This window comes from Salmo salar, chromosome 10 (genome assembly GCF_965601325.2).
Source record: "Salmo salar chromosome 10, fSalSal1, whole genome shotgun sequence".
Lineage (NCBI taxonomy): Eukaryota > Metazoa > Chordata > Actinopteri > Salmoniformes > Salmonidae > Salmo > Salmo salar.
Genome location: NC_138300.1, coordinates 121,017,188 through 121,042,765, shown reverse-complemented (window position 1 = coordinate 121,042,765; position 25,578 = coordinate 121,017,188). Strand labels below are relative to the sequence as shown.

Here is a 25,578-nt window from a genome sequence, read left to right as displayed (position 1 = left end):
AAATGGTTCCCTATTCCCTAATATAGATTAACCCTCCCAAATGGTTCCCTATTCCCTAATATAGATTACTATAAACTGAGAGCACTGAAGAGACTGGTAGTGTTATCTCATTGCAGACAAAGTGAACGTCCCAAATGGCCTATTCCCTATGCTGTATACTGTTGACCAGAGCCCTATAGAACCCTATTCCCTATATAGTACACTACTTTTAACCAGAACCCTGTAGAACCCTATTCCCTATATAGTGCACTACTTTAGACCAGGGCCCTATAGAACCCTATTCCCTATATAGTGCACTACTTTTAACCAGAACCCTATAGAACCCTATTCCCTATATATAGTGCACTACTTTTAACCAGAACCCTATTCCCGATATATAGTGCACTACTTTTGACCGGAGCCCTATGGACCCTAGTGCACTATACAGGGACTAGGGTACCATTATTTAGGATCTAAATGGCTTTGTTTAATTGTCTTAAGGGGAAGAGAGAGAAGGGAAATTAGCTTTCCAACAACCGCTTCTGTTATTATGGTATCTCACAGTCTGATAGAGTCATTGTATTGGTGCTGTGTGTGTGTGTGTGAGTGTGTGTGGGTGGGGATCTGTCAAATAAATGTTTATTTATTTACTGAAAACACAATTTTTTATCTTTGAATAAACCAACTGGTCCTCCTTTATTACAAATCCGATTTGCCTAGCTATGCTTTGTTCTCCAGTCTGTGTGTGTGTCCATTATGACATCTGTGATGTTCCCACCACAGTGTGACAACCTCCGTCCAGATGTTGTTCCCCGTTGCATTAAATGGTTCTGCCAGATAGCTCTCTCTACATGGGATACATGGTTCTGCCAGATAGCTCTCTCTATATGGGATACATGGTTCTGCCAGATAGCTCTCTCTATATGGGATACATGGTTCTGCCAGATAGCTCTCTCTATATGGGATACATGGTTCTGCCAGATAGCTGAATCTCTATATGGGATACATGGTTCTGCCAGATAGCTGACTCTCTATATGGGATACATGGTTCTGCCAGATAGCTGACTCTCTATATGGGATACATGGTTCTGCCAGATAGCTCTCTCTACATGGGATACATGGTTCTGCCAGATAGCTCTCTCTATATGGGATACATGGTTCTGCCAGATAACTGACTCTCTATATGGGATACATGGTTCTGCCAGATAGCTGACTCTCTATATGGGATACATGGTTCTGCCAGATAGCTGACTCTCTATATGGGATACATGGTTCTGCCAGATAGCTGACTCTCTATATGGGATACATGGTTCTGCCAGATAGCTGACTCTCTATATGGGATACATGGTTCTGCCAGATAGCTGACTCTCTATATGGGATGCATGGTTCTGCCAGATAACTGACTCTCTATATGGGATACATGGTTCTGCCAGATAGCTGACTCTCTATATGGGATACATGGTTCTGCCAGATAGTTGACTCTCTATATGGGATACATGGTTCTGCCAGATAGCTGACTCTCTACATGGGATACATGGTTCTGCCAGATAGCTGACTCTCTATATGGGATACATGGTTCTGCCAGATAGCTGACTCGCTATATGGGATACATGGTTCTGCCAGATAACTGACTCTCTATATGGGATACATGGTTCTGCCAGATAACTGACTCTCTATATGGGATACATGGTTCTGCCAGATAGCTGACTCTCTATATGGGATACATGGTTCTGCCAGATAGCTGACTCTCTACATGGGATACATGGTTCTGCCAGATAGCTGACTCTCTACATGGGATACATGGTTCTGCCAGATAACTGACTCTCTATATGGGATACATGGTTCTGCCAGATAGCTGACTCTCTATATCGGATACATGGTTCTGCCAGATAGCTGACTCTCTATATGGGATACATGGTTCTGCCAGATAGCTGACTCTCTATATGGGATACATGGTTCTGCCAGATAGCTGACTCTCTATATGGGATACATGGTTCTGCCAGATAGCTGACTCTCTATAAGGGATACATGGTTCTGCCAGATAGCTGACTCTCTACATGGGATACATGGTTCTGCCAGATAGCTGACTCTCTATATGAGACAATAGTGCCCCCTTCAGTTGTGCTTCTGCCGTTCGGGTCTGGATGGAAGAGTTCTGGACTTGTGCTAAAAACAGAGAGAGATTTTATGAGCCCGATGATGGAGAAATTAAAGATGCGAGTAGTCACACACACACACACACACACACACACACACACACACAGTACACACACCGTAAACAAATCACCTATCTTGGGAGGTTTGAGCTTTATTTAGTTGGTAGCCTTTTCCCTGCATCAACCAGTAACTAACTACCTGAAGCTTTTCTACTCACAGAGTTGTTGTTTCCTCATGTGACCACTAGGTGGTACTGTTTTCACATTTTACACTAAAGAAGCCAGCACAATGTTTACAGCCCATGCCTGTCTGCTAGTTGTGAAGAGGTGTGTGTGTGTGTGTGTGTGCATGCATTAGTGTGTGTCAAGTTGTGTATGGTTCACACTGCAGCTCTTTGCCCAAACTTGAAAAAGGCCTTTAAGGCCTGAAGGACGCAAGGGACAACTCAATTTTCTTCTGACTTCTTTTATTTCTTTAGTCAGTTAGTTAGTTAGTTAATTAGTTCATTAGTTAGTTAGGTTGATAACCTTTAAAGGCAAAACACAAAAATAAATATACATTACTTCAAGTAAGGTCATTTCAAATTAAATATATAATCTTAATGTAGTCATATTATCTAAATTATACTATATTAGACAATTGGTCTCAATTCTCAACACAAATAAACACCTAACTGGCCACAATTTGACACAACAATGTCCATGTTTCTACCGGTTGAGTCTCCAGAATCCTAAATGAGCTGAATGTGTATGGATGAGAGTCTCCTCTTCCGTGAAGGACTTCCAGTGAAATGCTTTTCCACCAAACATTTCACCACCTGCTATCACAAAGGTGCACCTGTATATATGTTCCCCAGGGAAACACAAGCTAATGATGGGTTCCACAATGCATACACTCTTTCACCCCCTGCTGGTGTTTTATCTTTGAAATCAGTTGAAAATCTGAACGCCTTGAATATGAATACCTGTCTTTTGACGCAACAGTGTGTGTGTGATTGCAAGCTTGGAAATGGATGAAAATCAAGTCATCAAACGGTAACAAACCATTTATTTTTGGGGGTTTTTATTCTTAAAAATGACTTGGGATTGATTTTGGGATTGCTTAACAAGTGTCAATCTTGACACACATGACATAGTTCCTGTTGTTGCACTGCCTCCTACCTAGTTCCAACTTCTAGATATACTGTATAACATTATCATCTATAGAGATCAATAAGCTGTCCAGTACGCTATCTATCAATGCTCTAAAGATGATTCTAGATCAACATAGAGAATCTAAAAGCTGCTAAGAGGGATTTATATATATATATTCATATCAATATTGATTATTATTGCATAGGATAATAGCCATGCTATACACAATGCACACTTTAGTTTAGTCAAACACAGCAGTTAGAAGGATTAGGAGGAGTTGTACAATTACATACTAAATTAACTTTATAGAGATTTTTGGGGGGGGATTTCCATTATTTTTCTAAATGTAAAAGTGCATCTCATGAATGAATATCTTTCATATTCCTACATGGAGTTAAGATAAATGTTATTGTTTTCCCTAACAACAGTGGTGAAACTAACCAATACACATTTTAGTGCTGTTTTATTTCTTCATTCTGTGCTGCGACTCTTGCTGTATTTATTATAATTTTTTTAGGTAAGGTGGTTGGATACATACAGGACATGTTAAATATAGGAATTTTCTAATCAAATTTAAAAAAAAAAAAGACAGGGACATTGCAAAGCCCTTACTAAAATGTGAAACCAGATATATAATCTGATAAAATATGAATAAATAAGTAACCAATTTATAAAATGGTATGCAGCAGAATGATAAACTGTACAGATCTACTGTCATACAAGATTATAATTGGTGCCGTTTTTTTCCCCCCTTTTTACATTGCAAAGTCTTTAGCTTCTCATAGTCAACACAAACAGTGATTATCTATCTAAGTAAACAAAAACATGCTGAGTCCCAAGTGGCACCCTATTCTATACCATTCACATTCAAATCTGGACTTTGAAATCATTTACACTCTTTTTCTTTAATCAGGGCCTGATTTAGACCTGGAACACCAGGTAGGTTAAATTCATTAACAGGTAGAACAGAAAAAAACATCAGTTCTACAGACCTCGTATGATACGATTTGAATATTCCTGCCCTATAGAGTGCAGTATTTTTTACCAGAGGCTTTTGGGGGGGGGGGGGGGACGACAACTATATAGGGAAATAGAGTGTCATTTGGGACGCAGTCCAAAAAGCCATGTCATGTCTGGACCAAACAGAAAGTTATAATACCTTGCATGCATAACTTCAGAATTAAGTAAAAAATTGGAAAATGATAAGAATTTGATAAGAATAAATAATCAACACAAACAATCAATAAACAGCGACAATCAATAACCGCATGCAGCAACAATGGTTATAATGCTTCATAGTCACTTCATAAATCATTCATAATGTTATGGGAACACGATTCATTGATCACATTCTTCACCCTTATCACACGATAGCTAGATAATCAAATCAGAAGCCATGCCTCATCGTACAATACAGACATTTACAGTAGCTCCTCTTCTTCTTCAGCTCTACGTCGTTTTATTGGCAGATCGATTCTTATTAACACATTTCTATGAATCCCTCTCCTGGTTACCTTCACATGGTGATACATACATGTATAATATGTTATTATCTGTGGAAGGAAAAATAGGAAGCAAGTCATTAGCGTGTAAGTTAAATTGCTTTGGTTGTAATGGCACCACGGTTGGGGATAATTCCATTTTGAATTCAGTCAATTAAGTTTACTTCCTGGATTTATTGAAATGGAATTGACCCCAACCCTGGCAGTTGCACACCACTTTCAGGGACGATTTCATGTATAATATATAACTATTTGTCAGTTTATAATATATAACTCAGAACAGCCTCAATTTGTCAGGGCATGGACTCTACAAAGCGTTCCAAAGGGATGCTGGCCCATGTTGACTCCAGTGCTTCCCACAGTTGTCAAGTTGGCTGGATGTCCTTTGGGTGGTGGACCATTCTTGATAGACACAGGAAACTGTTGAGTGTGGAAAAACCCAGCAGGCTTCCAGTTCTTGACACACTCAAACCGGTGTGCCTGGTACCTACTACCATACCCCGTTTAAAGGCACTTGAATCTATTGTCTTGCCCAATCAACCTCTGAATGGCACACATACACAATCCATGTTTCAATTATCTCAAGGCTTAAAAATCCTTCTTTAATCTTTCTCCTCCCTTTCATCTACACTGATTTAAGGGAATTTAACAGGTGACATCAATAAAGGGATTATAGCTTTCACCTGGATTCACCTGGTCAGTCTGTTGTGGAAAGAGCAGGCGTTCTTATTGTTTTGTCCACTCAGTGTACATCTATCTGTCAGTGGTATTGACGAGATACAGTGTGGTCACAGTTTATTGATAAAGTAGACTAGCTTTGTTTTTCAATATTGATCTCCTGTACAACATGTGGCTATCTGTGGTGATTGACAGGTTATTCATAACATACTGTAGCTACATGATGCAGTAAACAACAACATACAACTGGGTAAACAGATCATATGTATCAAGCTTCTCAGATTAGGAGTGCTGGACTAGGATCAGCCCCCCATCTATGTGATCCTATTAATTGTGTTCTGTAAGCAAAACGATCCTGAAAACGATCTACTGCTTGATACTTCATTTCCTTATCTTGGCATTACCAATAAAAAAATTTAAAAAACTTACCAGTGTTCTCAGTTTGTGTTCCTCTGACGAAGGTTCTTGTCTTTGTGATTGTTGGTGGAGTTAGTTTTCCTTCAATAGGATAAACACAGTTAGTCTGGGTTACCATCAAAATAATTCTACTGTAATACACCTTATTGCTAATCACAAATATTACATATACTGATCATTCAAAAGGATTAGAACCCTGCATCTACTGATCATTCAAAAGGGTTAGAACCCTACACCTACTGATCATTCAAAAGGGTTAGAACCCTACACCTACTGATCATTCAAAAGGGTTAGAACCCTACACCTACTGATCATTCAAAAGGGTTAGAACCCTACACCTACTGATCATTCAAAAGGGTTAGAACCCTACATCTACTGATCATTAAAAAGGATTAGAACCCTACATCTACTGATCATTCAAAAGGGTTAGAACCCTACATCTACTGATCATTCAAAAGGGTTAGAACCCTACATCTACTGATCATTAAAACGGATTAGAACCCTACATCTACTGATCATTAAAACGGATTAGAACCCTACATCTACTGATCATTCAAAATGGTTAGAACCCTACATCTACTGATCATTAAAACGGATTAGAACCCTACATCTACTGATCATTCAAAAGGTTTAGAACCCTACATCTACTGATCATTAAAAAGGGTTAGAACCCTACATCTACTGATCATTCAAAAGGATTAGAACCCTACATCTACTGATCATTAAAAAGGATTAGAACCCTACATCTACTGATCATTAAAAAGGGTTAGAACCCTACATCTACTGATCATTCAAAAGGATTAGAACCCTACATCTACTGATCATTCAAAAGGGTTAGAACCCTACATCTACTGATCATTCAAAAGGGTTAGAACCCTACATCTACTGATCATTCAAAAGGGTTAGAACCCTACATCTACTGATCATTCAAAAGGGTTAGAACCCTACATCTACTGATCATTCAAAAGGGTTAGAACCCTACATCTACTGATCATTCAAAAGGATTAGAACCCTACATCTACTGATCATTAAAAAGAATTAGAACCCTACATCTACTGATCATTAAAAAGAATTAGAACCCTACATCTACTGATCATTAAAAAGGGTTAGAACCCTACATCTACTGATCATTAAAACGGATTAGAACCCTACATCTACTGATCATTAAAACGGATTAGAACCCTACATCTACTGATCATTCAAAAGGTTTAGAACCCTACATCTACTGATCATTAAAAATGATTAGAACCCTACATCTACTGATCATTCAAAAGGGTTAGAACCCTACATCTACTGATCATTAAAAAGGGTTAGAACCCTACATCTACTGATCATTAAAAAGAATTAGAACCCTACATCTACTGATCATTAAAAAGGGTTAGAACCCTACATCTACTGATCATTAAAACGGATTAGAACCCTACATCTACTGATCATTAAAAAGGGTTAGAACCCTACATCTACTGATCATTAAAAAGAATTAGAACCCTACATCTACTGATCATTAAAAAGAATTAGAACCCTACATCTACTGATCATTAAAAAGGATTAGAACCCTACATCTACTGATCATTCAAAAGTTGTTTTAGAGTATTCTGTATGGATGATTCAGAGGCAATGTTGCTGTCAATTAGGAACATTGGAATTAGAAGATCAATTTCAGTTTACTTTCTGAATTCAAATAGAGTTGAGCCTAATCCTGATATACAGTGGTTTACAGAAACAGATAAAGCATGGAAATACTAGAGCAAAACACATAGACTTCTAACTAAAGAAATGATTTTAACATAGATGTACTTACATTGGTCCAGCTGGTTCGTCATCTGATTGCACAAAGGGAAAATATGGAGAAATTAAGACAAATGAAGAAGATGGTGCACGCTGATGGTGAAATGGCAATTGTTTTGGTAGAAAGTATGTCTAAAAAGAAACAATGTGTTACAGTGGTAATATGACTGTAACATCTTGTCTGGTTGGAGGCTTGGTCGTATGATGTTCAAAGACAGTTCTGCATGTTCCATAGTTCCATCATTCTGGAATTTAACTTAGTTCCATAAGTGGAATTAAAGGGTAATTTCACATATTCATAATCTCCAGCAACACTCCAACATCAACATGCAGTATGTGAAAATGGTGCGTTTTTATGTTTAGTAGTAAACAAAACAAAAATGAGGGAGATGAGTTGTTTCCAATGACATCGGTGTACATCTTTTGATTTTAAACAATTATGAGTATGCATTGACTACTAATTGCATACTAATTGTCTACTAGTTGTCCACTAAATGTCTACATATTGGTTGATGATGTCATTCAAAACACTTATCTTGATTAAGGCAGCCCCCCCGTACCTCTCTGATTGAGAGGGGTTGGGTTAAATGTGGAAGACACATTTCAGTTGAAGGCATTCAGTTGTACAACTAACTAGGTATCCCCCCCTTTCCCTGTACAACTGACTAGGTATCCCCCCTTTCCCTATACAACTGACTAGGTATCCCCCCTTTCCCTATACAACTGACTAGGTATCCCCCCTTTTCCTGTACAACTGACTAGGTATCCCCCTTTCCCTGTACAACTGACTAGGTATCCCCCTTTCCCTGTACAACTGACTAGGTATCCCCCCTTTCCCTGTACAACTGACTAGGTATCCCCCCTTTCCCTGTACAACTGACTAGGTATCCCCCCTTTCCCTGTACAACTGACTAGGTATCCCCCTTTCCCTGTACAACTGACTAGGTATCCCCCCTTTCCCTGTACAACTGACTAGGTATCCCCCCTTTCCCTGTACAACTGACTAGGTATCCCCCCTTTCCCTGTACAACTGACTAGGTATCCCCCCTTTCCCTATACAACTGACTAGGTATCCCCCTTTCCCTGTACAACTGACAAGGTATCCCCCCCTTTCCCTGTACAACTGACTAGGTATCCCCCCCTTTCCCTATACAACTGACTAGGTATCCCCCTTTCCCTGTACAACTGACTAGGTATCCCCCCTTTCCCTGTACAACTGACTAGGTATCCCCCCTTTCCCTGTACAACTGACTAGGTATCCCCCTTTCCCTGTACAACTGACTAGGTATCCCCCCTTTCCCTGTACAACTGACTAGGTATCCCCCCTTTCCCTGTACAACTGACTAGGTATCCCCCCTTTCCCTATACAACTGACTAGGTATCCCCCTTTCCCTGTACAACTGACTAGGTATCCCCCTTTCCCTGTACAACTGACAAGGTATCCCCCCCTTTCCCTGTACAACTGACTAGGTATCCCCCCCTTTCCCTATACAACTGACTAGGTATCCCCCTTTCCCTGTACAACTGACTAGGTATCCCCCCCTTTCCCTGTACAACTGGCTAGGTATCCCCCCCTTTCCCTGTACAACTGACTAGGTATCTCCCCTTTCCCTATACAACTGACTAGGTATCCCCCCTTTCCCTGTACAACTGACTAGGTATCCCCCCCTTTCCCTGTACAACTGACTAGGTATCCCCCCCTTTCCCTATACAACTGACTAGGTATCACCCTTTCCCTGTACAACTGACTAGGTATCCCCCCCTTTCCCTGTACAACTGGCTAGGTATCCCCCCTTTCCCTGTACAACTGACTAGGTATCTCCCCTTTCCCTGTACAACTGACTAGGTATCCCCCCTTTCCCTATACAACTGACTAGGTATCCCCCCCTTTCCCTATACAACTGACTAGGTATCCCCCCTTTCCCTATACAACTGACTAGGTATCCCCCCCTTTCCCTATACAACTGACTAGGTATCCCCCCTTTCCCTATACAACTGGCTAGGTATCCCCCCCTTTCCCTGTACAACTGACTAGGTATCCCCCCCTTTCCCTATACAACTGACTAGGTATCCCCCTTTCCCTATACAACTGACTAGGTATCCCCCCTTTCCCTATACAACTGACTAGGTATCCCCCCTTTCCCTATACAACTGACTAGGTATCCCCCCTTTCCCTATACAACTGACTAGGTATCCCCCCCTTTCCCTATACAACTGACTAGGTATCCCCCCTTTCCCTATACAACTGACTAGGTATCCCCCCTTTCCCTATACAACTGACTAGGTATCCCCCCTTTCCCTATATAACTGACTAGGTATCCCCCCTTTCCCTATACAACTGACTAGGTATCCCCCCCTTTCCCTATACAACTGACTAGGTATCCCCCTTTCCCTATACAACTGACTAGGTATCCCCCCTTTCCCTGTACAACTGACTAGGTATCCCCCCCTTTCCCTGTACAACTGACTAGGTATCCCCCCTTTCCCTATACAACTGACTAGGTATCCCCCCTTTCCCTATACAACTGACTAGGTATCCCCCCTTTCCCTGTACAACTGACTAGGTATCCCCCCCTTTCCCTATACAACTGACTAGGTATCCCCCCTTTCCCTGTACAACTGACTAGGTATCCCCCCTTTCCCTGTACAACTGACTAGGTATCCCCCCTTTCCCTGTACAACTGACTAGGTATCCCCCCTTTCCCTATACAACTGACTAGGTATCCCCCCTTTCCCTGTACAACTGACTAGGTATCCCCCCCTTTCCCTGTACAACTGACTAGGTATCCCCCCCTTTCCCTGTACAACTGACTAGGTATCCCCCTTTCCCTATACAACTGACTAGGTATCCCCCCTTTCCCTATACAACTGACTAGGTATCCCCCTTTCCCTGTACAACTGACTAGGTATCCCCCCTTTCCCTGTACAACTGACTAGGTATCCCCCTTTCCCTATACAACTGACTAGGTATCCCCCCTTTCCCTATACAACTGACTAGGTATCCCCCCCTTTCCCTGTACAACTGACTAGGTATCCCCCCCTTTCCCTGTACAACTGACTAGGTATCCCCTCCTTTCCCTGTACAACTGACTAGGTATCCCCCTCTTTCCCTATACAACTGACTAGGTATCCCCCCCTTTCCCTATACAACTGACTAGGTATCCCCCCCTTTCCCTGTACAACTGGCTAGGTATCCCCCTCTTTCCCTGTACAACTGACTAGGTATCCCCCCCTTTCCCTATACAACTGACTAGGTATCCCCCCCTTAACCTGTACAACTGACTAGGTATCCCCCCCTTTCCCTATACAACTGACTAGGTATCCCCCCCTTAACCTGTACAACTGACTAGGTATCCCCCCTTTCCCTATACAACTGACTAGGTATCCTCCTTTCCCTATACAACTGACTAGGTATCCCCCCTTTCCCTGTACAACTGACTAGGTATCCCCCCTTTCCCTATACAACTGACTAGGTATCCCCCCTTTCCCTGTACAACTGACTAGGTATCCCCCCCTTTCCCTATACAACTGACTAGGTATCCCCCCTTTCCCTGTACAACTGACTAGGTATCCCCCCTTTCCCTGTACAACTGACTAGGTATCCCCCCTTTCCCTGTACAACTGACTAGGTATCCCCCCTTTCCCTATACAACTGACTAGGTATCCCCCCCCCTTTCCCTATACAACTGACTAGGTATCCCCCTCTTTCCCTGTACAACTGACTAGGTATCCCCCCTTTCCCTGTACAACTGACTAGGTATCCCCCCTTTCCCTATACAACTGACTAGGTATCCCCCTTTCCCTATACAACTGACTAGGTATCCCCCCCTTTCCCTGTACAACTGACTAGGTATCCCCCCTTTCCCTATACAACTGACTAGGTATCCCCCCTTTCCCTATACAACTGACTAGGTATCCCCCCCTTTCCCTCTCTCTTTTTAACTACAAAACATAGAAACACGCCATTTTCACATATGTAGATGTTGGGGTGGTGCTGGAGACGATGAATATGAAGTTGAAACATTATCTAAATGTCCCTTTAAATTCCATAAGTGAATGAACTAAACATAATCTCATAACCATGCTGATGGAATGGAAGCTCAGGTAAACAAGTTAAATAGAGAGTAGACACTATGCTGAATGGAAGCCATCTTAAAACTTAGCATGAGATGGACAATCACAGCCACAATTAACACCAAATGCAGTCAAAAAGAGCCATAAAACCAACAACAACCATGGGATGAGAAAGTGATTATGAAATTCAAGCAGAGCAGATGCAAGTTTAAAATTCACTTTTGTTACAAACATACCATATCATGCATAGGCAGACAAACTGCTCACAAAAAAAGTCTATTCACGCACTGCATTGAAATCGACCAGCACAGAGAAAACAATATTTGTCTTGTGAGGCTAAGTTGGTAGTGCATGGTGCTTGCAAAGCCAAGGAGTGTGGGTTCGATTCCTGCTGGGGCTACCCATACAAAAAATGTACGTACACATGACTGTAAGTCACTTTTTATTAAACCGTCTCCTACATGGCATGTATTATATTATATTATATCATATTAATTGACTCTTTACAAAGGTATATTATGCTCCTAGCATAAACTACAGAATACAATACATTCAAAACTGAAGATACCCTTGAAGGTGACCTTGGCACAATATACCATTTTTTTGTTTGTTTATGTAAGCTCGGAGTCTTTGACTGAGAAACTCCATAGAGAAGTAGCCTAAGCAACAAGTTAAGATGCATATTATACTTTAAGGATTCTAAAGAAAACCTAGCGAGCAAAACTGGTGATATGACCAGATAACAACCAAAATATGACGTCTTGATGACATTTTGATGCCGTCAGTAAAAAGAAAACGTCTTTACAGTGACCATTTAGTTGTAAACTGGTGATATGACCAGATAACAACCAAAATATGACGTCTTGATGACATCTTGATGCCGTCAGTAAAAAAAAAACCAAAAAACGTCTTTACAGAGACCGTTTAGTTGTAAAAACTGGTAATATGACCAGATAACAACCAAAATATGACGTCTTGATGACATCTTGATGCCGTCAGTAAAAAAAAAAACCAAAAACGTCTTTACAGAGACCATTTAGTCGTAAACTGGTAATATGACAATCTTCCCAACAACAAAAATCAGTTTACAACCAGAAAATTACGTCTGTTTGACGTCTCGTGCCAAATGTTGCCCACTGTGGATAGATGCATGTAGATAATGTTGTGTGAATGTATCCTGGGGTCAGATTTGCAGTCTTGGCCAATATCCTATGGTACAACAACCATGGGAGTTAGCTGAACAACACAGACAGCTCTGGGGCCAGGCATAGTATGTTACAGATGCTGATTGAAACTCAAGAGGCATGCAGGAGTCTCTCACTTACCAAACATAGGTTAGGTTATGCAATTTGGGAAAGAGGCGGGGAAAATATTACACAGTAATACCCTACTTGTATACTCTAAACTTGTCTTAGCACTGCTAATATATATTAACTAAGGGTGTGTGTGTGTGTGTGCGTGTTAGACCTTCACAGTAGACATCTGCTCTGTCGTTACCTGACACTATGCTGGTTGCACCTGCACTCAATAATTCAGTCTGAGTAGCTTCACCCAACAGGCGAACGCTCACACACACACACACACACACACACACACACATACACACACACACAACACACAACACACAACACACAACACAGTTGCTGTAGGACACACCTTGTCAAGACAATCTCAGTGATAGAATATTCATGGTTAATATGACACTGTAGCCAACAGGGAAGTGTCTATTATTAACGACTGCTGAAGGGCCTTGGCTTGCTCCCCAAATGGCACCCTGTTCCCTATATACAGAGCCCTATAGGCCCACTGTCCAAAGTAGTGCACTATAAAGGGAATAAGGTACCATTTGAAACGCATGTCCTTGTCTTGTTTGTCCTCGTGCTTCTCATTCAGGTAGGCCAGCTGGGACCATGTTAGGCCAGCTGGGACCATGTTAGGCCAGCTGGGACCATGTTAGGCCAGCTGGGACCATGTTAGGCCAGCTGGGACCATGTTAGGCCAGCTGGGACCATGTTAGGCCAGCTGGGACAATGTTAGGCCAGCTGAGACCATGTTAGGCCAGCTGGGACCATGTTAGGCCAGCTGAGACCATGTTAGGCCAGCTGGGACCATGTTAGGCCAGCAGGCCAGCTGGACCATGTTAGGCCAGCTGGGACAATGTTAGGCCAGCTGGGACCATGTTAGGCCAGCTGGGACCATGTTAGGCCAGCTGAGATAATGTTAGCAAGGTAGTAGTCCCTGCTCACTGTTTGTTAATATGAGGGTAAACCCTGAACACCGTGGGTTAATAGTAGGATAAACCCTGAACGCTGTGGGTAAACTAAGATTACTTGGGTTAGCCCTCCACTGGTTGTTAGGTCAACAGCTGGATGGCAAGGATTCATATATATACAGAGAGAACTATAGTATGTTTTTAAAATGTTGTAATATCTACAGCACTGAAGAACGTCGACTATTGTTTTTCTACACTTTGCAAACAATTCATTATTTGAAAATGGGCTATCTGCAAACTATACTTGACCACAAAAACAAATAAAAACATTAAAATGAGAACAAACCAAAAAATCAAAATGGCCGCCATGACTGATATGGTCTCAGACTCCTGACTCACCGTCTTGTATGTCGTCTGGCTTCTTGCGTTTTTCGTAGACCACAATGATGATGACCAGGATGATGACTTCGGCCAGGACGCCCAGCAGAGGCCAAAGCCAGGCCAGGTAGCTCCGGACCCGCAGCACAGACACCACGGAAGAGGTGCCGATCATGTTGGTGGCGTTACACTGATACTCTCCCGGGTCAGAGCCGATGTCCAGGTTGATGATGCTCAGCTCAGTGTAGTTATCTTTGTTGTTAATGAAGAAACGGCCGGAGGAGTTTTCAATGTCCTGGGGGGAGAGGGGGAGAAGGGTGATTATGGTATGTGTATGGTATGTGTATGTGTGCGCATGTGTGAGAATGTTCTGGGAGAAGAAAAAACACAAAAACTACAACAACCACCACCACCACCACAACAACAACCACAACAACAACCACCACAACAACAACAACCACAACAACAACCACCACAACAACAACAACCACAACCACCACAACAACCACCACCACAACCACCACAACAACAACCACAACCACAACAACAACCACCACAACCACCACAACAACCACCACCACAACCACCACCACAACAACCACAACAACCACCACAACAACAACCACCACAACAACCACCACCACCACCACCACACCACCACAACCACCACCACCACCACCACCACCACCACCACCACAACAACCACCACAACAACCACCACAACAACCACCACAACAACAACAACCACCACCACCACAACAACCACCACAACCACCACAACCACCACCACAACCACCACCACCACCACAACCACCACCACCACCACCACCACCACCACAACCACCACCACCACCACCACCACAACAACCACCACAACAACCACAACAACAACAAGACGTACTGTGTAAAACCCATTGTCCAGTTTGTGCCAGGTCCAGATAGGGTAGGGGTAGCCAGTGGCCTTACAGTAGAGCAGGGCCTTCTGGCCCTCGTTCTTATTGTCACTACGCTTGTAGCCTGTGATGTCAGGACCAGCTGGAATGAGGGCACAACCAATCAGAACAAAGGAAAGCAAAAACAAAGAATAATGTATGTTATCACATAAAAAAGTCTCAGGGCTAGTGTTCCAAATGGTGTATTTACTTTCAAAAGGGCCCACAGGGTTCTCTGGTCAAAAGTAGTGCAATATGTAGGGAATAGGGTACCATTTGGAATGCACAGAATGAAGGCAATGCCAGTTTTACTATTAATACAATGTTATCACATAATTAAGCAGTAAGGCACGAGGGGGTGTGGTATATTGGCCATATACCACAAACCTGTGAGGTGCCTTATTGCTTTTATAAACTGGTTACCAACGTAATTAGAGCAGCAAAAATACATGTTTTGTCAATACCCATGGTATACAGTCTGATATACCACGGCTGTCAGCCAATCAGCATTCAGGGCTCGAACCAGCCAGTTTATAATACTGCTTTAGTGCTTGTATTCCAAATAGCACCCCGTTCCTTAATTATGGGCCTGGTTAAAAGTAGTGCTCTATATAGGGAATAGGGTGCCACTGGGGAGGTATAGTGCACTATATAGGGAATAGGGTGCCACTGGGGAGGTATAGTGCACTATATAGAGAATAGGGTGCCACTGGGGAGGTATAGTGCGCTATATAGGGAATAGGGTGCCACTGGGGAGGTATAGTGCACTCTATAGAGAATAGGGTGCCACTGGGGAGGTATAGTGCACTATATAGGGAATAGGGTGCCACTGGGGAGGTATAGTGCACTATATAGGGAATAGGGTGCCACTGGGGAGGTATAGTGCACTATATAGGGAATAGGGTGCCACTGGGGAGGTATAGTGCACTATATAGGGAATAGGGTGCCACTGGGGAGGCACCCAATGAAGGCAATGACAGTTTTACATTTACATTTTACATTTTAGTCATTTAGCAGACGCTCTTATCCAGAGCGACTTACAGTAGTGAATGCATACATTTCATACATTTTTTCCCGTACTGGTCCCCCGTGGGAATCGAACCCACAACCCAGGTGTTGCAAACACCATGCTCTACCAACTGAGCCACACGGGACCAACTGAGCCACACGGGTTTTACTAATAATACGTTATCTCATAATAAAGTCTCATGGTGTGTTAACATCAGGGTTGGGGTCAATTCTATTTTGAATTCTGTCAATACAGGAAGTAAACTGAAACTATGGAGTGCCCTATTAGATATATACATTCACAGGACAGAGTATTAGGTACACCACCATGTTCACGAAAATGGATTGCTCCTACAGATAGTGAGTCATGTGACCGTGGCTTGCTATATAAAAGCAGGCAGACAGGCATCGAGGCATTCAGTTACTGTTTGATTGAACGTTAGAACGGGCAAAACGATTGACTGTAAGTGACTGAGCTGTTCCAGGCCCACCGGTTCTAGTATCTCAGAAATGGACACCCTCCTGGGCTTTTCACACACGACATTGTCTAAGGGTTTACTGAGAATGGTGAGACGAACACAAAACATCCAGTCAGCGGCAGTCCTGTGGGTGAAAACAGCTTGTTGATGAGACAGGTCGAAGGAGAATGGCAAGAATGGTGCACGCTAACAGGCCCGTCCACAAACTGGTCTGACGAATCACGGTTCATGTTGCGTCATGCTGATGGCAGAGTCAGGATTTGGCGAAAGCAGCAAGAATCCATGGACCCATCCTGCCTGGTGTCAACAGTACATACAGGCTGGTGGTGGTAGTGTACTGGTGTGAGGAACGATACCAATCAATTGATACGAATTGGTACATTTCGATTTTTACATCAACAGATAAAAATTAAGAGAAACAATGAAACTCAATAAAATTATCTTTCACAAAAATGTTGGTATATTGTCCCATACAATAATCTGCACACTTCATTTGTTGTTGCCAAATGTTTTTTGTTTGTTATATTTCATTTGCTGACCCCACTGCAATTCCCCCGTGACCCCACTAGGGGTTGCAACCCGACTGTGAATACCACTGACTTAGTGTAATGATCAGCCTTTGCACGATCTTGCAGACGTACACTCTCTGCTATCACTTTGTGTTGTATACAGACTACTGTTATTGTATACGGACTACTGTTATTATATACAGAATACTGTTATTATATACTGAATACAGTTATTGTATACAGACTACTGTTATTGTATACAGACTACTGTTATTGTATACAGACTACCGTTATTCTATACAGACTACTGTTATTATATACAGAATACAGTTATTATATACAGAATACAGTTATTATATACAGAATACAGTTATTATATACAGAATACAGTTATTGTATACAGACTACTGTTATTGTATATGGACTACTGTTATTGTATACAAAATACTGTTATTGTATACGGAATACTGTTATTGTATACAGAATACTGTTATTGTCAACAGAATACAGTTATTGTCAACAGAATACAGTTATTGTCAACAGAATACAGTTATTGTATACTGAATACAGTTATTGTATACAGACTACTGTTATTGTCAACAGAATACAGTTATTGTATACTGAATACAGTTATTGTGTACGAATACAGTTATTGTATTCAGGAAGCGGCATACAGTTATTGTCACACAGGAAGCGGCGCAGGTCCTAATCCAGGCATTTGTCATCTCCCGTCTGGATTACTGCAACTCGCTGTTGGCTGGGCTCCCTGCCTGTGCCATTAAACCCCTACAACTCATCCAGAACACCGCAGCCCGTCTGGTGTTCAACCTTCCCAAGTTCTCTCACGTCATCCCGGTCCTCCGCTCTCTCCACTGGCTTCCAGTTGAAGCTCGCATCCGCTACAAGACCATGGTGATTGCCTACGGAGCTGTGAAGGGAACGGCACCTCCATACCTTCAGGCTCTGATCAGTCCCTACACCCAAACAAGGGCACTGCGTTCATCCACCTCTGGCCTGCTGGCCCCCCTACCTCTGAGGAAGCACAGTTCCCGCTCAGCCCAGTCAAAACTGTTCGCTGCTCTGGCACCCCAATGGTGGAACAAGCTCCCTCACGACGCCAGGACAGCGGAGTCAATCACCACCTTCCGGAGACACCTGAAACCCCACCTCTTTAAGGAATACCTAGGATAGGATAAAGTAATCCTTCTACCCCCCCCCCCCCCCTTAAAAGATTTAGATGTACTATTGTAAAGTGGTTGTTCCACTGGATATCATAAGGTGAATGCACCAATTTGTAAGTCGCTCTGGAAAAGAGCATCTGCTAAATAACTTAAATGTAAATGTAATTGTGTACGAATACAGTTATTGTGTACGAATACAGTTATTTTGTACGAATACAGTTATTGTGTACGAATACAGTTCTTGTATACAAAATACAGTTATTATATATGACTACAGTTATTGTATACAGCATACAGTTATTATATATGACTACAGTTATTGTACACAGAATATAGTTCTTGTATACAGAATACAGTTATTATATACAGAATACAGTTATTATATACAGAATACAGTTATTGTATTCAAAATACAGTTATTGTATACGACAACAGTTATTGTATATGGCGTACAGTTCAGTTTCAGTGAGAGTTAACCGCCTTGATACTAGTAACATTTGTAAAGGAATTACTACTCTGCTCTGAAATCACTCTGTGAATAAATAAATACTGTGGCATCCATTTATCAGTTACATTGTTTTACATTTTTGTCATTTAGCAGACACTCTTATCCAGAGAGACTTACGGGCGCAATTAGGGTTAAGTGGCTTGCTCAAGGGCACATAGACAGATTTTTCACATAGTTGGCTCGGGGATTCAAACCAATTACCTTTCGGTTACTGCCAGCGAAACGAGCTAGGGATGATTCTCTGACTCTGATGCAGAGTGGATGGATAGAGCCTTATAGTAATCCTCCAATCAGACAGACCAGCCACCATCTGCTACCTCTGAGCTGTCCCTCTACTGGTTAGATAGAAACTGTAGATAGGCTGCCATTTGGAACGCTGGGACATTTAAATTCAGATCACTACAAGGCCTTCACATGACAGACCAAAGAGGTCAAAGGCTTATGTGGTAGATAGGTTAACGTGTCATCTCAAAATATCACAGTAGATATTCAACACTGGTTGGGAGTCGTAGCCTGCTGTAGTCTACCTTTAATCTTGATGGAGTCCTTGGCAGAAGGAGGGCACATAGAAGGGCCTCTACTGTGTCACATAGAAGGGCCTCTACTGTGCCACATAGAAGGGCCTCTACTGTGTCACATAGAAGGGCCTCTACTGTGTCACATAGAAGGGCCTCTACTGTGTCACATAGAAGGGCCTCTACTGTGTCACATAGAAGGGCCTCTACTGTGTCACATAGAAGGGCCTCTACTGTGTCACATAGAAGGGCCTCTACTGTGTCACATAGAAGGGCCTCTACTGTGTCACATAGAAGGGCCTCTACTGTGTCACATCACAGGGCCTCTACTGTGTCACATCAAAGGGCCTCTACTGTGTCACATCACAGGGCCTCTACTGTGTCACATCGAAGGGCCTCTACTGTGTCACATCGAAGGGCCTCTACTGTGTCACATCGAAGGGCCTCTACTGTGTCACATCGAAGGGCCTCTACTGTGTCACATCGAAGGGCCTCTACTGTGTCACATCGAAGGGCCTCTACTGTGTCACATCACAGGGCCTCTACTGTGTCACATCACAGGGCCTCTACTGTGTCACATCACAGGGCCTCTACTGTGTCACATCACAGGGCCTCTACTGTGTCACATCGAAGGGCCTCTACTGTGTCACATCGAAGGGTCTCTACTGTGTCACATCGAAGGGCCTCTACTGTGTCACATCGAAGGGCCTCTACTGTGTCACATCGAAGGGCCTCTACTGTGCCACATGGAAGGGCCTCTACTGTGCCACATCGAAGGGCCTCTACTGTGCCATATAGAAGGGCCTCTACTGTGCCATATAGAAGGGCCTCTACTGTGCCATATAGAAGGTCCTCTACTGTGCCATATAGAAGGTCCTCTACTGTGCCACATCAAAGGGCCTCTACTGTGCCACATCAAAGGGCCTCTACTGTGCCACATCAAAGGGCCTCTACTGTGCCACATCAAAGGGCCTCTACTGTGCCACATCAAAGGGCCTCTACTGTGCCACATCAAAGGGCCTCTACTGTGCCACATCAAAGGGCCTCTACTGTGCCACATCAAAGGGCCTCTACTGTGCCACATAGAAGGGCCTCTACTGTGCCACATAGAAGGGCCTCTACTGTGCCACATAGAAGGGCCTCTACTGTGCCACATAGAAGGTCCTCTACTGTGCCACATAGAAGGGCCTCTACTGTGCCACATAGAAGGGCCTCTACTGTGCCACATAGAAGGGCCTCTACTGTGTCACATAGAAGGGCCTCTACTGTGCCACATAGAAGGGCCTCTACTGTGTCACATAGAAGGGCCTCTACTGTGTCACATCGAAGGGCCTCTACTGTGTCACATCGAAGGGCCTCTACTGTGTCACATCGAAGGGCCTCTACTGTGTCACATCACAGGGCCTCTACTGTGTCACATCACAGGGCCTCTACTGTGTCACATCACAGGGCCTCTACTGTGTCACATCACAGGGCCTCTACTGTGTCACATCGAAGGGCCTCTACTGTGTCACATCGAAGGGCCTCTACTGTGTCACATCGAAGGGCCTCTACTGTGTCACATCGAAGGGCCTCTACTGTGTCACATCGAAGGGCCTCTACTGTGTCACATCGAAGGGCCTCTACTGTGTCACATCGAAGGGCCTCTACTGTGTCACATCGAAGGGCCTCTACTGTGCCACATGGAAGGGCCTCTACTGTGCCACATCGAAGGGCCTCTATTGTGCCATATAGAAGGGCCTCTACTGTGCCATATAGAAGGGCCTCTACTGTGCCATATAGAAGGTCCTCTACTGTGCCACATAGAAGGGCCTCTACTGTGCCACATAGAAGGGCCTCTACTGTGCCACATAGAAGGGCCTCTACTGTGTCACATAGAAGGGCCTCTACTGTGCCACATAGAAGGGCCTCTACTGTGTCATATAGAAGGGCCTCTACTGTGCCACATCAAAGGGCCTCTACTGTGTTATATAGAAGGGCCTCTACTGTGTCATATAGAAGGGCCTCTACTGTGTCATATAGAAGGGCCTCTACTGTGTCACATAGAAGGGCCTCTACTGTGTCACATAGAAGGGCCTCTACTGTGCCACATAGAAGGGCCTCTACTGTGCCACATAGAAGGGCCTCTACTGTGCCACATAGAAGGGCCTCTACTGTGTCACATAGAAGGGCCTCTACTGTGTCACATAGAAGGGCCTCTACTGTGCCACATAGAAGGGCCTCTACTGTGCCACATAGAAGGGCCTCTACTGTGCCACATAGAAGGGCCTCTACTGTGCCACATAGAAGGGCCTCTACTGTGCCACATAGAAGGGCCTCTACTGTGCCACATAGAAGGGCCTCTACTGTGCCACATAGAAGGGCCTCTACTGTGCCACATAGAAGGGCCTCTACTGTGCCACATAGAAGGGCCTCTACTGTGCCACATAGAAGGGCCTCTACTGTGCCACATAGAAGGGCCTCTACTGTGCCACATAGAAGGGCCTCTACTGTGCCACATAGAAGGGCCTCTACTGTGCCACATAGAAGGGCCTCTACTGTGCCACATAGAAGGGCCTCTACTGTGCCACATAGAAGGGCCTCTACTGTGCCACATAGAAGGGCCTCTACTGTGCCACATAGAAGGGCCTCTACTGTGCCACATAGAAGGGCCTCTACTGTGCCACATAGAAGGGCCTCTACTGTGTCACATAGAAGGGCCTCTACTGTGCCACATAGAAGGGCCTCTACTGTGTCACATAGAAGGGCCTCTACTGTGTCACATAGAAGGGCCTCTACTGTGTCACATAGAAGGGCCTCTACTGTGTCACATAGAAGGGCCTCTACTGTGTCACATAGAAGGGCCTCTACTGTGTCACATAGAAGGGCCTCTACTGTGTCACATAGAAGGGCCTCTACTGTGTCACATAGAAGGGCCTCTACTGTGTCACATAGAAGGGCCTCTACTGTGTCACATAGAAGGGCCTCTACTGTGTCACATAGAAGGGCCTCTACTGTGTCACATCAAAGGGCCTCTACTGTGTCACATCAAAGGGCCTCTACTGTGCCACATCAAAGGGCCTCTACTGTGCCACATCAAAGGTCCTCTACTGTGTTATATAGAAGGGCCTCTACTGTGCCACATCAAAGGTCCTCTACTGTGTTATATAGAAGGGCCTCTACTGTGTCATATAGAAGGGCCTCTACTGTGTCATATAGAAGGGCCTCTACTGTGTCATATAGAAGGGCCTCTACTGTGTCATATAGAAGGGCCTCTACTGTGTCATATAGAAGGGCCTCTACTGTGTCATATAGAAGGGCCTCTACTGTGTCACATAGAAGGGCCTCTACTGTGTCACATAGAAGGGCCTCTACTGTGTCACATAGAAGGGCCTCTACTGTGTCACATAGAAGGGCCTCTACTGTGTCACATAGAAGGGCCTCTACTGTGTCACATAGAAGGGCCTCTACTGTGTCACATAGAAGGGCCTCTACTGTGTCATATAGAAGGGCCTCTACTGTGTCACATAGAAGGGCCTCTACTGTGTCACATAGAAGGGCCTCTACTGTGTCACATAGAAGGGCCTCTACTGTGTCACATAGAAGGGCCTCTACTGTGTCACATAGAAGGGCCTCTACTGTGTCACATAGAAGGGCCTCTACTGTGTCACATAGAAGGGCCTCTACTGTGTCACATAGAAGGGCCTCTACTGTGTCACATAGAAGGGCCTCTACTGTGTCACATAGAAGGGCCTCTACTGTGTCACATAGAAGGGCCTCTACTGTGTCACATAGAAGGGCCTCTACTGTGTCACATAGAAGGGCCTCTACTGTGTCACATAGAAGGGCCTCTACTGTGTCACATAGAAGGGCCTCTACTGTGTCACATAGAAGGGCCTCTACTGTGTCACATAGAAGGGCCTCTACTGTGTCACATCAAAGGGCAGTATCAAATCCGTACTTCCATTACCAAGGAGTTGTTATTTTCATCTCAGTGGTGGTGTAGGCACACTGTGTCAAACCTGTCGAAGGCGTTATTTCTAGGACGATATGACAGTGCTGTTTAAAGATGACACATAAATGTGGCCATGGGCAGTCTATTAGGTCATCGTAGCATCCTTGAATGATTCATGTGAATGATTCATCGGTCTAGGATCAATCATAGTCATTACTATTCAACACTGGTGGGTGATTCATGTGAATGATTCATCGGTCTAGGATCAATCATAGTCCTTACTGTTCAACCCTGGTGGGTGGGAGTCGTACTGTACCTTTAATCTCGATGGTGGCGTTAGCAGGCGGAGCCATATTAAAGGTGTAGACACACATGTATTCCCCTGCATCCTCTCCTCTGGGCTTCTTCAGGCTGTATTTACACAAAACAAACACCACAAGACTATCAACCCTCTAGTCGAAACAGTGTTCTGTTCTACAGTGTTCAGTTCTACAGTGTTCTGTTCTACAGTGTTCTGTTCTACAGTGTTCTGTTCTACAGTGTTTAGTTCTACAGTGTTCTGTTCTACAGTGTTTGGTTCTACAGTGTTTGGTTCTACAGTGTTTTGTTCTACAGTGTTCTGTTCTACAGTGTTTGGTTCTACAGTGTTCTGTTCTACAGTGTTTAGTTCTACAGTGTTCTGTTCTACAGTGTTCTGTTCTACAGTGTTCTGTTCTACAGTGTTCTGTTCTACAGTGTTTGGTTCTACAGTGTTTGGTTCTACAGTGTTTTGTTCTACAGTGTTCTGTTCTACAGTGTTTGGTTCTACAGTGTTTAGTTCTAGTGTTTTGTTCTACAGTGTTCTGTTCTACAGTGTTCTGTTCTACAGTGTTCTGTTCTACAGTGTTCTGTTCTACAGTGTTTGGTTCTACAGTGTTCTGTTCTACAGTGTTCTGTTCTACAGTGTTCTGTTCTACAGTGTTCTGTTCTACAGTGTTCTGTTCTACAGTGTTCTGTTCTACAGTGTTCTGTTCTACAATATTTAGTTATACAGTGTTCAGTTCTACAGTGTTCAGTTCTACAGTGTTCTGTTCTACAGTGTTCTGTTCTACAGTGTTCTGTTCTACAGTGTTCTGTTCTACAATATTTAGTTATACAGTGTTCAGTTCTACAGTGTTCTGTTCTACAGTGTTCTGTTCTACAGTATTTAGTTCTAGTGTTTTGTTCTACAGTGTTCTGTTCTACAGTGTTTAGTTCTAGTGTTTTGTTCTACAGTGTTTTGTTCTACAGTGTTCAGTTCTACAGTATTTTTGTTCTACAGTGTTTAGTTCTACAGTGTTCTGTTCTACAGTGTTCTGTTCTACAGTGTTTAGTTCTAGTGTTTTGTTCTACAGTGTTTTGTTCTACAGTGTTCTGTTCTACAGTGTTCTGTTCTACAGTGTTCTGTTCTAGTGTTCTGTTCTACAGTGTTTAGTTCTACAGTGTTTTGTTCTACAGTGTTTTGTTCTACAGTGTTTTGTTCTACAGTGTTCTGTTCTACAGTGTTCTGTTCTACAGTGTTCTGTTCTACAGTGTTTAGTTCTACAGTGTTTTGTTCTACAGTGTTTTGTTCTACAGTGTTTTGTTCTACAGTGTTTTGTTCTACAGTGTTTTGTTCTACAGTGTTCTGTTCTACAGTGTTCTGTTCTACAGTGTTCAGTTCTACAGTGTTCAGTTCTACAGTATTTAGTTCTACAGTGTTCAGTTCTACAGTGTCCAGTTCTACAGTGTTCAGTTCTACAGTGTTCAGTTCTACAGTGTTCTGTTCTTCAGTATTTAGTTATACTGTGTTCAGTTCTACAGTATTTAGTTCTAACTATGAAAGGCACTCTGATGTCAGAGGCATTGCCTGCGTCCCAATAATCGCTCCTTTTTTTTGGAAATGTGCAAGGAAACAATTATCGTCGCTGTCTGATGAAAACCTCTTATCTCCAAAACAGATCATCCATATTTTCACATTAATAAACATACAATTATGAAACTTCAGAAGTTATTCTGAATAAATATTCTTGGTCCTAGTGTCATGAAATGTTCAAAGTAGAGTGGAGTTAATGTAAACAATTGGCAGAAATGTAGATCTCCAATTTAGCCCAACACATATACAATCCAATGCTTGTATATGTGTAGGGCAGATTGTATATGTGCAGGGCAGATTGTATATGTATAGGGCAGATTG

The 25,578-nt window shown here is 43.3% G+C and overlaps 1 protein-coding gene across 1 annotated transcript in view; it reads right to left on the bottom strand.

Annotated features, from left to right (window-relative positions):
- Window positions 1-2,585: 2,585 nt before the first annotated feature.
- Window positions 2,586-25,578, bottom strand: part of LOC106579049 (neuroplastin) — a 52,161-nt gene continuing 29,168 nt past the window's right edge. The window contains exons 3-8 of the mRNA XM_045688557.2: window positions 23,701-23,795; window positions 15,220-15,353; window positions 14,340-14,613; window positions 7,668-7,689; window positions 5,879-5,947; window positions 2,586-4,822 (exon numbers count right to left, since the gene is read on the bottom strand). Of these exons, the coding sequence (XP_045544513.1) occupies window positions 5,887-5,947; window positions 7,668-7,689; window positions 14,340-14,613; window positions 15,220-15,353; window positions 23,701-23,795 (586 nt within the window). The 3' untranslated portion in view covers window positions 2,586-4,822; window positions 5,879-5,886. The remainder of the gene's footprint in view (window positions 4,823-5,878; window positions 5,948-7,667; window positions 7,690-14,339; window positions 14,614-15,219; window positions 15,354-23,700; window positions 23,796-25,578) is intronic.